This window comes from Nerophis lumbriciformis, linkage group LG19 (assembly GCF_033978685.3).
Source record: "Nerophis lumbriciformis linkage group LG19, RoL_Nlum_v2.1, whole genome shotgun sequence".
NCBI lineage: Eukaryota > Metazoa > Chordata > Actinopteri > Syngnathiformes > Syngnathidae > Nerophis > Nerophis lumbriciformis.
The window spans coordinates 41334125-41347640 of NC_084566.2; the positions used below are offsets into that span (position 1 = coordinate 41334125).

Genomic DNA, 13516 nt, shown 5'->3' on the forward strand with positions numbered 1-13516 from the left:
ACAAAACAAACAGCAGCATTGGTGAGGGAGGGGCAGAGACAGAGAGAGAGAGAGAGAGAGTTATGATAAACGCGCATGCGTCGCCAGGCTATGCTTTTTATCCATAGATTTATCACATTTAATTTTTTATTATCTATAGCAGGGGTGTCAAAAGTGTGCCCCAGAGGCCATTTGCGGCCCACAGCTACCGTATTTTCCGCACTACTAGCCGCACCTAAAAACCACAAATTTACTCAAAAGCTGACAGTGCGGCTTATAACCCGGTGCGCTTTATATATGGATTAATATTAAGATTCATTTTCATAAAGTTTCGGTCTCGCAACTACGGTAAACAGCCGCCATCTTTTTTCCCCGTAGAAGAGGAAGTGCTTCTTCTTCTACGGCAAGCAACCGCCAAGGTAAGCACCCGCCCCCATAGAACAGGAAGCGCTTCTTCTTCTACTGTAAGCAACCACCCGCCCCGGTAGAAGAAGAAGAAGCGCGCGGATATTACGTTTCATTTCCTTTGTGTGTTTACATCTGTAAAGACCACAAAATGGCTCCTACTAAGCGACAGGTTTCCGGTTCATGAAAAGACGCAATCTCTCCATCCGCACACGGACTACTATTTCACAGCAACTGCCTAAAGACTTTCAAGAAAAGCTGGCTACTTTCCGTGCATATTGTAAAAACAAGATATCTGAAAAAAAGATCCGGCCAGAGAACATTATCAACATGGACGAGGTTCCACTGACTTTTGATATTCCTGTGAACCGCACTGAGGATACAACGGGAGCACGTACGGTGAATATTCGCACCACAGGGAATGAGAAGTCATCCTTCACTGTGGTTCTAGCTTGCCATGCTAATGGCCAGAAACTTCCACCCATGGTGATATTCAAAAGGAAGACCTTGCCAAAAGAGACCTTTCCAGCCGGCGTCATCATAAAAGCTAACTCGAAGGGATGGATGGATGAAGAAAAGATGAGCGAGTGGTTAAGGGAAGTTTACGCGAAGAGGCCGGGTGGCTTTTTTTCACGCAGCTCCGTCCATGTTGATATACGACTCCATGCGCGCCCACATCACGCTGGTTTTTAATATATTATTAAAGTTTGACTGACCTATCCGACTGTTTTTTTGACATTCCTTTAGCGCAGTTAGATGCGGCTTATAACACGGGGCGGCTTATAGGTGGACAAAGTTTTGAAATATGCCGTTCATTGAAGGCGCGGCTTTTAACCCAGGGCGGCTTATGGTGCGGAAAATACGGTAATTTTTTTAAAGGCCCACAGCACATTCTAAAAATACTATTAAAATAAACAAAAACATAACAAAAGTGAAATAAAAAAGCTTAAAGGTTAAATGTAATTTAGAAAACGTTGCAATGTTGACTAATAAAACAAAGCAGTTTTTTTTCTTTCAAACTGTTATTGCTCAAAACATAATATTGAATCAAAATCAATGTTATTATGAATTATTGACCTATCCAAGGTTCCCATTACTTCACATCAAATATTACACTAAGAAAAATATTTTTGGTGGAAGATTTTGCAAATTTGGTAAATAAATAACCCAAAAATGTATATTTTGTTGTTTTCTTACTGTACCGAAAATGAACCGAACCGTGACCTGTAAACTAGAGATGCGCGGTTTGCGGACACAACCGCGGGGTTCGCGGATTATCCGCGGGTCGGGCGGTTGAAATAAAAAAAAAATTAAGATTTTATCCGCGGGTCGGGTCGGGCGGTTGAAATAAAAAAAAATTAGATTTTAAATAGATTCAGGCGGGTGGCAGTTAAACCAATTCGGAAATATATATACATAGTTAAATGTTGTTACCCACATACGAAAAACGAGCAGGCACCTGCAGCATATGCCACAACAGAAGAAGAAGAAAAAAAGAGATGGCAACGCGGGCAGCAAACGTGGTACGCGACAAACTAAAAAAGGGAATACTAAAGACCAGGGGAAAAAAAGGCCAGAAAAGTTCAGCGTGGACTCGTTTTTATGAGGTTGTAAATCAGGATGATAGTAATGCTGGCTACGTGATTTGCAAGAGCTGCGACGCTGTTTATGTCTACGACAGTCACAAAACCGGGACATCTAACATGGTGCATCACATTTGTGCAAAACCCCGAACCTCCACAAACACCCTGAGCATGAGCAGTTTCGTCCGCCGTGATCCCAGATGAGTGCCACAGGATGTTAAAACAAGGCTTACAGATGCATGTGTGAACGCAGCTGCCTGCAGCAGTTTGAGTGGCGCGAGCGCGCTTGGAGGTGCGCTCAGCGCGGCTCCCAGATGATTGCGCACTGGTGTGCGTCTGGGCTGTGACAGCGTGGCACGCATTGAATGTCTCTGCTCCATTGAATCAGTCTCCTTTCTTTAACAGGCAAAAGCTTTATAACCTCACTAATGCCTTGCATCGTCTATATTAGATATATAACAACGGGCGGGTGGCGGATGGCGGGCGGGTGCGGTTTTGATTAAATGTTAGTTCGGGTGGATGGCGGATGGTTGACGACTTTTGTGATGCGGCTGCGGATGAAATAATTGCCTATCCGCGCATCTCTACTGTAAACCGAGGTACGTACTGAACCAAAATTTGTGTGTACCGTTACACCCCTAGTGAATCGCATGTGTACGTACGAGGACTTGTTGCCCTTGGTCTGCTCCTGGATCAGCTCTCCCTTTGGGTTGACTGTGAAAATCCTGCAGACAGGAACTCCCACCTCCTTGTAAGCAAACACATCCTACACACACAAAACAAGACTTAAGTATGTTTTCCCACTCAAAAATGATTGCCTTTATTCAACTAACCATTGTTTCTTATGGTGTGTGGCCAACAAGCGCAAATAACCGCTGTAAAACCTTAACAGCTGTGGCTGTAGACAAACTCATGAGGTACACTGCAAAAAGTCAGTGTTCAAAAACAAGAATAAAAAATACAAAAATGAGGGGTCTTTTATTTGAACTAAGCAAAATTATCTGCCAATAGAACAAGAAAATTTGGCCTGTCAAGACTTTCCAAAACAAGTAAAATTAGCTAACTTCAATGAACCCAAAAATAGCTTAAAATAGGTATATTCTCACTAATAACAAGTGCACTTTTCTTGGTAGAAATAAAAAAAAAAAAGAGACCTTTTTGCTCAATATGTTTAAAAATATTCTTAAATGAAGTAAATGCTAGTGCCATTATCTTGACATAATGATATGCACTCGGCATTACATTTCTTGAAACCAGCAAACTTATACTAAAAACTAATTTATTGTTCTTAATAGAAAGGCAACAAGGCAAGCGCTTGTTACTCTCGGGGTCTCCTAGCCGCTCAGGCAAATCATATTGTCTAAAAATACATTTTTCCATCGACAACATAACATCATCGCGCCAAGTGTGTGCTCCTTCTGTCAATTAGTGCGTATATATACATATGTAAATGTTTTCTATTGTAATTTTGAAGAATTAATCTGAATGTGCATGAACTATTTCTGTTCAAAATAGTTAGAAATGTCACATGTTAAATGTTTAAATATTAACTGTCCGTTTACTGTACTGTGCCAACTGTACTACTATATGAGTACCAGTGATGTGCAGGGGTGGGGCCTCACCTGCCATCATGGAAAGAAAAAAAAATGTAAAAAGAAAAAAAAAATTTTTAATTGTTATATGTATCCAGTGATTATACTATAAAGTTATTTTCCATTTAACTTCACCAGTTTTAGATTATTTTTATTCAAAATCGCTGAATTTTCACATTTGCCGTTCAAATACTGAGAAGAGACGGTGCGGTGAACAGCAGCCAGTTGAGGCACGTCACTCAGTGCCTCAACATGGATTCCGGACTCGGCTAACTGCTGGCCTGCTGTGCAGTGAGACCGTATTGCTATATGAATTATATTATACATTTCCATAGTTTAGTTAGCTGAGGTATATAATGTACAGTGTATTTTGTCAACAACTGTATGTGTGTAACGTATTTCTTGTGCTGAGCGATCATAAAACGGCTGCAAAAGACGCACTGGCTGAGGCTCGCCTCCTGCACCCCCGCCGTAGAATTGTTATATCAACTAAAGCCCACACTTAAACTTTCCACGTGCAAGATTGAATCTATTTAAAAAAATTATTTCATAAGAAGCCAAAAAGTGCAAAAACAATAATGTTGGTGTTGGAGGAGTTGTGAATGACTGCAGGGACACAACATTAGATACACCTGCAGACTGCAGGTGTACCTAATTCACAACTCCTCCAACACGAACATTATTGTTTTTGCACTTTTTGGCTTCTTATTAAATAACTTTTGTAACCTATTTTCATGGGCTTTCCCTTTTGTGATGTTAAGTTCCTGTTATGCGCTGTTATACAGTATATGCCTTGAGCTCTTATTTTGAAGGCTCTAAGAGCGGAAGTGATGTCACGTTGCGGAGGTTTTTGAAAGAAGGTAAATAAAGTGGTCCTCGTGTAAACTGGAGCCTCCGTGTTTGTTATTTTGTAGTTTCATACAGTATAGGCGACATTTATAAACCCTCGGTTACACTTTTTTAAATAGATTCAATCTTGCACGTGGAAAGTTTAAGTGAGGGCTTTAGTTGCGGCGCATGGACTTCATTTCTAAGTAAAGGTAAGACCATAATAAATTTTTTTTTATTAAATGTGCTTTATTGTGTGCTACAGTTTGTATGTGTAAAGTTAAAGTTAAGTTAAAGTAGCAATGATTGTCACACACACACACTAGGTGTAATGAAATTTGTCCTCTGCATTTGACCCATCCCCTTGATCACCCCCTGGGAGGTGAGGGGAGCAGTGGGCAGCAATTTTTGGTGATTTAACCCCCAATTCCAAGCCTTGATGCGGAGTGCCAAGCAGGGAAGAATGCTGGTATGAGCTTTTAAACATAACCCGTTAACTGCTGCCAATCAAATGGTGAATAAGATACTCTTTAGGGTTCATATGTTTGTAAATCTGACTGTGATGAAGTCAGTGCCTCACCAGCCATCAACCTCACCGCACGTCACTGATGAGTACCTATTTTCTATTGTTTCATTGAAAATAAAACAGCAAAGTTCATTTGGCTGTCATCTGTTTTAATTATGAGACACAATTGTGTCAAAATCATGATTTTTTTTTTTCATGCTTGAAATAAGAAATGATGACTTTAAAAAAGTAGTTTTATACTTGTGAGTGTTGATGACACAGCTTTGCAACACTTGATATTCTAGTTTCAAGCATGATTTACTCAATATACAGGTAAAAGCCAGTAAATTAGAATATTTTGAAAAACTTGATTTATTTCAGTAATTGCATTCAAAAGGTGTAACTTGTACATTATATTTATTCATTGCACACAGACTGATGCATTCAAATGTTTATTTCATTTAATTTTGATGATTTGAAGTGGCAACAAATGAAAATCCAAAATTCCGTGTGTCACAAAATTAGAATATTACTTAAGGCTAATACAAAAAAGGGATTTTTAGAAATGTTGGCCAACTGAAAAGTATGAAAATGAAAAATATGAGCATGTACAATACTCAATACTTGGTTGGAGCTCCTTTTGCCTCAATTACTGCGTTAATGCGGCGTGGCATGGAGTCGATGAGTTTCTGGCACTGCTCAGGTGTTATGAGAGCCCAGGTTGCTCTGATAGTGGCCTTCAACTCTTCTGCGTTTTTGGGTCTGGCATTCTGCATCTTCCTTTTCACAATACCCCACAGATTTTCTATGGGGCTAAGGTCAGGGGAGTTGGCGGGCCAATTTAGAACAGAAATACCATGGTCCGTAAACCAGGCAAGGGTAGATTTTGCGCTGTGTGCAGGCGCCAAGTCCTGTTGGAACTTGAAATCTCCATCTCCATAGAGCAGGTCAGCAGCAGGAAGCATGAAGTGCTCTAAAACTTGCTGGTAGACGGCTGCGTTGACCCTGGATCTCAGGAAACAGAGTGGACCGACACCAGCAGATGACATGGCACCCCAAACCATCACTGATGGTGGAAACTTTACACTAGACTTCAGGCAACGTGGATCCTGTGCCTCTCCTGTCTTCCTCCAGACTCTGGGACCTCGATTTCCAAAGGAAATGCAAAATTTGCATGGTTGGGTGATGGTTTGGGGTGCCATGTCATCTGCTGGTGTCGGTCCACTCTGTTTCCTGAGATCCAGGGTCAACGCAGCCGTCTACCAGCAAGTTTTAGAGCACTTCATGCTTCCTGCTGCTGACCTGCTCTATGGAGATGGAGATTTCAAGTTCCAACAGGACTTGGCGCCTGCACACAGCGCAAAATCTACCCGTGCCTGGTTTACGGACCATGGTATTTCTGTTCTAAATTGGCCCGCCAACTCCCCTGACCTTAGCCCCATAGAAAATCTGTGGGGTATTGTGAAAAGGAAGATGCAGAATGCCAGACCCCAAAACGCAGAAGAGTTGAAGGCCACTATCAGAGCAACCTGGGCTCTCATAACACCTGAGCAGTGCCAGAAACTCATCAACTCCATGCCACGCCGCATTAACGCAGTAATTGAGGCAAAAGGAGCTCCAACCAAGTATTGAGTATTGTACATGCTCATATTTTTCATTTTCATACTTTTCAGTTGGCCAACATTTCTAAAAATCCCTTTTTTGTATTAGCCTTAAGTAATATTCTAATTTTGTGACACACGGAATTTTGGATTTTCATTTGTTGCCACTTCAAATCATCAAAATTAAATGAAATAAACATTTGAATGCATCAGTCTGTGTGCAATGAATAAATATAATGTACAAGTTAAACCTTTTGAATGCAATTACTGAAATAAATCAAGTTTTTCAAAATATTCTAATTTACTGGCTTTTACCTGTAGGTCATCAAATCTCAGCAACAAGCTGTAATATCTTACTGAGATCATTTAGGACCAAAACACTTAAAACAAGTAAAACACTCTAACATAAAATCTGCTTAGTGAGAAGAATTATCTTATCAGACAGAAAATAAGCAAATATTACCCTTATTTGACATATTTCATCTTACTTAGATTTCAGTTTTTGCAGTGTAGTGTTTATTAGTTGTAGCAGTAGCTTACATTTTAAATATCATAAGTAGGGATGGGGGCCGAATTTGATACTTTTACAGGTAACGACTGAATTCCATCTATTTATCCATCCATTTCTATACCACTTATCCTTATTAGGGGTGCGGGTATGCTGCAGCCTTTTCCAGCTGACTTCGGGCGAGAGGCAGAGTACACCCTCGATTGGTTGCCAGCCACCCGTAGGGCACATATAAACAAACAACCATTCACACTACATACAGAATCAAGCTTGTGGCAATTGTATTGACCTACTCAGTGGCCTAGGTTGTGAGTCATACCAAAGACTATAAAAATGGGAGCCATTACCTCCCTGCTTGGCACTCAGCATCAAGGGTTGGAATTGGGGGTTAAATCACCAAAAATTATTTCCGGGCGCGGCCACCGCTGCTGCCCACTGCTCCCCTCACCTCCCAGGTGAGGGGATGGGTCAAAATGCAGAGGACACATTTCACCACACTTAGTGTGTGTGTGACAATCATTGGTACTTTAACTTAACTTAACTTGTATTCAAACATACTTGAGGCTGTAATTGCTTCCAAAGATGCATCAGCAAAGTATTGAGCAAAGGCTGTGAATACTACATGTGATTTTTTTTAGTTTATTTTCAAAAATATTTCAAAATTGGCAAAAAAAAAAATGTCACATTGTCATTATGGAGTATTGCCTGTATAATTTTGAGGACAAAAATATATGTATGTCATGTTGGAGTCAGGCAAACAAAACAACACATAACAAAATGTGGAAAAAGTGAAGAGCTGTGATTACTTAACGGATGCACTGTTTAGAGCTTTTTATAACATTTGAAGTTATATCCCCAGGGTCCATTATATCAGTGTTTTTCAACCTTTTTTGAGTTGAAAAAATGCAGAGGCACACCACCAGCAGACATCATTAAAAAAGGAAACTCAGTTGACAGTAAAAAGTGGTTGGATATGACTTTAAAGCATAACCAAGCATGTATCACTATAGCTCTTGTCTCAAAGTAGGTGCACTGTCACCACCTGTCACATCACACCCTGACTTATTTGGAGTTTAGTTGTTTTACTTCTTGTCTTGCGCTCCTATTTTGGTGGCTTTTTCTCTTTTTGTGGTATTTTCCTGTAGCAGTTTCATGTCTTCCTTTGAGCGATATTTCCCGCATCTACTTTGTTTTAGCAATCAAGACTATTTCAGTTGTTTTTATCCTTCTTTGGGGACATTGTTGATTGTCATGTCATGTTCGGATGTACATTGTCTTTGCTCCACAGTAAGTCTTTGCTGTCGTCCAGCATTCTGTTTTTGTTTACTTTGTAGCCAGTTCAGTTTTAGTTTGGTTCTGCATAGCCTTCCCTAAGCTTCAATCACTTTTCTTAGGGATACTCACCTTTTGTTTATTTTTGGTTTAAGCATTAGACACCTTTTTTTACCTTCACGCTGCCTCCCGCTGTTTCCTACATCTACAAAGCAATTAGCTACCTGCTGCCACCTACTGATATGGAAGAGTATTACACGGTTACTCTGCTGAGCTCTAGACAGCACCGACACTCAACAACAACACATCATTTGCAGACTAGAATTACTGCTTTGCAAAAAATATTTTTAACCCAAATAGGTGAAATTGGATCATCTCCCACGGCACACCAGACTGTATCTCACGACATACCGTATTTTCCGCACTATTAGCCGCACCTAAAAACCACACATTTACTCAAAAGCTGACAGTGCGGCTTATAACCCGGTGCGCTTTATATATGGATTAATATTAAGATTCATTTTCATAAAGTTTCGGTCTCGCAACTACGGTAAACAGCCGCCATCTTTTTTCCCCGTAGAAGAGGAAGTGCTTCTTCTTCTACGCAAGCAACCGCCAAGGTAAGCACCCGCCCCCATAGAACAGGAAGCGCTTCTTCTTCTACTGTAAGCAACCACCCACCCGCGTAGAAGAAGAAGAAGCGCGCGGATATTACGTTTCATTTCCTTTGTGTGTTTACATCTGTAAAGACCACAAAATGGCTCCTACTAAGCGACAGGTTTCCGGTTCATGAAAAGACGCAATCTCTCCATCCGCACACGGACTACTATTTCACAGCAACTGCCTAAAGACTTTCAAGAAAAGCTGGCTACTTTCCGTGCATATTGTAAAAACAAGACAGCTGAAAAAAAGATCCGGCCAGAGAACATTATCAACATGGACGAGGTTCCACTGACTTTTGATATTCCTGTGAACCGCACTGTGGATACAACGGGAGCACGTACGGTGAATATTCGCACCACAGGGAATGAGAAGTCATCCTTCACTGTGGTTCTAGCTTGCCATGCTAATGGCCAGAAACTTCCACCCATGGTGATATTCAAAAGGAAGACCTTGCCATAAGAGACCTTTCCAGCCGGCGTCATCATAAAAGCTAACTCGAAGGGATGGATGGATGAAGAAAAGATGAGCGAGTGGTTAAGGGAAGTTTACGCGAAGAGGCCGGGTGGCTTTTTTCACGCAGCTCCGTCCATGTTGATATACGACTCCATGCGCGCCCACATCACGCTGGTTTTTAATATATTATTAACATTTGACTGACCTATCTGACTGTTTTTTTGACATTCCTTTAGCGCAGTTAGATGTGGCTTACAACACGGGGCGGCTTATAGGTGGACAAAGTTTTGAAATATGCCGTTCATTGAAGGCGCGGCTTATAACCCAGGGCGGAAAATACGGAAAATACGGTACTTGTGTGCCGCGGCACAGTGGTTGAAAAACACTGCATTATATGATCCATGATGCATTTAATACTGTTTTTATCCTGTAGAGCACAGTGTAAAGACACTTTTTATCCGAAAACTTAAAGGACTATACGTTGCACCTCATCTCCTGTTATTACTTTACCAAAGCATTGTTCAACCCATCCTTCTCTACTGTTCCACATGTTTTTTCACCATGCTTTCTGTAACCAACCGGACCAAACTCACACGCATTACAAACATAGCAGCTAAAATCATCGGCCTACCCACACCCAACATTTCAGACTTAAACCACAGGTCCATCACCCGACTGGCAAAAACAATAGTCCAGGATATCACTCACCCACTACACCAATACATCATCCCACTACCATCAGGGCGCAGGTACAGAACTATCAAATTCCGGAGGGTCCGCCTCAGGAAAAGCCTTATCCCTGCAGCTATAGCCGCCCTTAACAGCAGGCCCGGCCGACCTGTCTGACAAGCCTGTAAATGTGTGTTAGTCATGTATGATGTCTTTTTGTTATTTTTTTTTGTGTGATGTGTAATGTCTAGTGTTTAAATGTACGACAGTGACAATGAATTTCCCCAAGGGGACCAATAAATCTAAATCTATCTAAAAAAATCTTCTTTCCCTATTAGAAAAAAATGGTTACCTTGTATTTGTTAAAGACAGGAAGTGAACAAACTATCAGTATCAGAATTATATTATACATTTCCATAGTTTAGTTAGCTGAGGTATATAATGTACAGTGTATTTTGTCAACAACTGTATGTGTGTAACGTATTTCTTGTGCTGAGCGATCATAAAACGGCTGCAAAAGACGCACTGGCTGAGGCTCGCCTCCTGCACCCCCGCCGTAGAATTGTTATATCAACTAAAGCCCACACTTAAACTTTCCACGTGCAAGATTGAATCTATTTAAAAAAATTATTTCATAAGAAGCCAAAAAGTGCAAAAACAATAATGTTGGTGTTGGAGGAGTTGTGAATGACGGCAGGGACACAACATTAGATACACCTGCAGTCTGCAGGTGTATCTAATTCACAACTCCTCCAACACGAACATTTCAGACTTAAACCACAGGTCCATCACCCGACTGGCAAAAACAATAGTCCAGGATATCACTCACCCACTACATCAATACATCATCCCACTACCATCAGGGCGCAGGTACAGAACTATCAAATTCCGGAGGGTCCGCCTCAGGAAGAGCCTTATCCCTGCAGCTATAGCCGCCCTTAACAGCAGACCCGGCCGACCCGTCTGACAAGCCTGTAAATGTGTGTTAGTCATGTATGATGTCTTTTTGTTATTTTTTTTTGTGTGATGTGTAATGTCTAGTGTTTAAATGTACGGCAGTGACAATGAATTTCCCCAAGGGGACCAATAAATCTAAATCTATCTAAAAAAATCATCTTTCCCTATTAGAAAAAAATGGTTACCTTGTATTTGTTAAAGACAGGAAGTGAACAAACTATCAGTATTTGCTGGGAGATGGAAAAGGGGTAGTATTAAATACTCTGCTTCTTTCGACTTCTTTTCAGACATGTTAGAATTTTAAACGTGCGATTCAAACAAAAGCAAACTATTACATTGAAAGCATCTAAGCAGAGCTCTCAATGAATTATGTAACTGATCAGGAAACATTAGCTAAAAGTTTCCAAGTATCGTCATAACGATGACACCTCAGACTGAATGCTTTCGAAGCGTGTCAGTGTTGTAGACACGCAGTCATTCGCTTGATGAAGATGTTCCCTGGCCCGATGAGGTCACATGAGAGCTGACTTCATGTGTTTATGTCTGCGGAGGAGAAGCATTCTCTGACATCTTCAAAACCGGCGTTTAACTCACGTTAGCTCTATTCCCGAAGGCAGCATAGAAGGGCTGCTTGTTGTGCTGGAACAGGTTCTTGATGTCAGTGAGGCATTCGATCTTGAAGATCTCCGGTTTCTTCTCGATGACCTCCCTGAGGCAAACGGACAGCTTGGTTATAGCGTGGGCGTCATTTTGGGCACGGTCACTTCACAAGACTTTGTTTTCCAGCAGACATGCATGATGCACGGAGAAAAGCATCCATTCCAAAATCCTGAACTGACTATTATGACAGATGCGGCGGGGTGGTTGGCGGGAACCGTAAGACGTTGCTGTGGTTACGCAGCAAGACGGCTGCACACAGCGGTAAATATAACAGACAACGCCCGCTGCAGTCCAGTGTAATTAAAGTGAAAGTACTCTATAATATAGAGCTGCTTTTAGATCAACATTGTGCATTTGTAACCATTGTTAGGAAAATTACTTTAAAAAAGTATTTAATGACAGTTACTCATTACTAGGGTTGCAAAATTCCGGGATTATTCAAAGTTGGAAACTTTCCATGGGAATTAACAGGAATTATTGGTAAATGAATGGGAATAAACATTGAATGCAACATGCTAGCATCTTGCAGCATGATTATTAGCTGAAACAACCTGATTTAATGCAAATTCAGTTGAATTTCAACCCTCCAATGTGCATTCCTCCATCACACTACAGCAGGGCTATTGAGGCCACACTAGTATTTGAGCCCAAGGACTTCATCCAGTCAGGTAAGTGTTGATGGGGTAAATATATTTGATCTATGGCATTTATTTATACAGGTAAAAGCCAGTAAATTAGAATATTTTGAAAAACTTGATTTATTTCAGTAATTGCATTCAAAAGGTGTAACTTAGAGCAGGTCAGCAGCAGGAAGCATGAAGTGCTCTAAAACTTGCTGGTAGACGGCTGCGTTGACCCTGGATCTCAGGAAACAGAGTGGACCGACACCAGCAGATGACATGGCACCCCAAACCATCACTGATGGTGGAAACTTTACACTAGACTTCAGGCAACGTGGATCCTGTGCCTCTCCTGTCTTCCTCCAGACTCTGGGACCTCGATTTCCAAAGGAAATGCAAAATTTGCTTTCGTCAGAAAACATGACTTTGGACCACTCAGCAGCAGTCCAGCTGGTGTCGGTCCACTCTGTTTCCTGAGATCCAGGGTCAACGCAGCCGTCTACCAGCAAGTTTTAGAGCACTTCATGCTTCCTGCTGCTGACCTGCTCTATGGAGATGGAGATTTCAAGTTCCAACAGGACTTGGCGTCTGCACACAGCGCAAAATCTACCCGTGCCTGGTTTACGGACCATGGTATTTCTGTTCTAAATTGACCCGCCAACTCCCCTGACCTTAGCCCCATAGAAAATCTGTGGGGTATTGTGAAAAGGAAGATGCAGAATGCCAGACCCAAAAACGCAGAAGAGTTGAAGGCCACTATCAGAGCAACCTGGGCTCTCATAACACCTGAGCAGTGCCAGAAACTCATCGACTCCATGCCACGCCGCATTAACGCAGTAATTGAGGCAAAAGGAGCTCCAACCAAGTATTGAGTATTGTACATGCTCATATTTTTCATTTTCATACTTTTCAGTTGGCCAACATTTCTAAAAATCCCTTTTTTGTATTAGCCTTACACAATATTCTAATTTTGTGACACACGGAATTTTGGATTTTCATTTGTTGCCACTTCAAATCATCAAAATTAAATGAAATAAACATTTGAATGCATCAGTCTGTGTGCAATGAATAAATATAATGTACAAGTTACACCTTTTGAATGCAATTACTGAAATAAATCAAGTTTTTCAAAATATTCTAATTTACTGGCTTTTACCTGTATATGCACCTTATTGTTTTTTTATCCTGCACTACCATGAGCTTATGTAACGAAATTTCGTT

The 13516-nt window shown here is 41.1% G+C and overlaps 1 protein-coding gene across 2 annotated transcripts in view; it reads right to left on the reverse strand.

The window, feature by feature from the left end:
* lpin2 (lipin 2) overlaps window positions 1–13516 on the reverse strand; it is an 84049-nt gene that overhangs the window by 1277 nt on the left and 69256 nt on the right. For both annotated transcript variants that reach the window (XM_061978766.1, XM_061978765.2), the window contains exons 18-19: window positions 11610–11724; window positions 2630–2733 (exon numbers count right to left, since the gene is read on the reverse strand). In XM_061978766.1, coding sequence (XP_061834750.1) covers window positions 2630–2733; window positions 11610–11724 — 219 coding nt within the window. The remainder of the gene's footprint in view (window positions 1–2629; window positions 2734–11609; window positions 11725–13516) is intronic.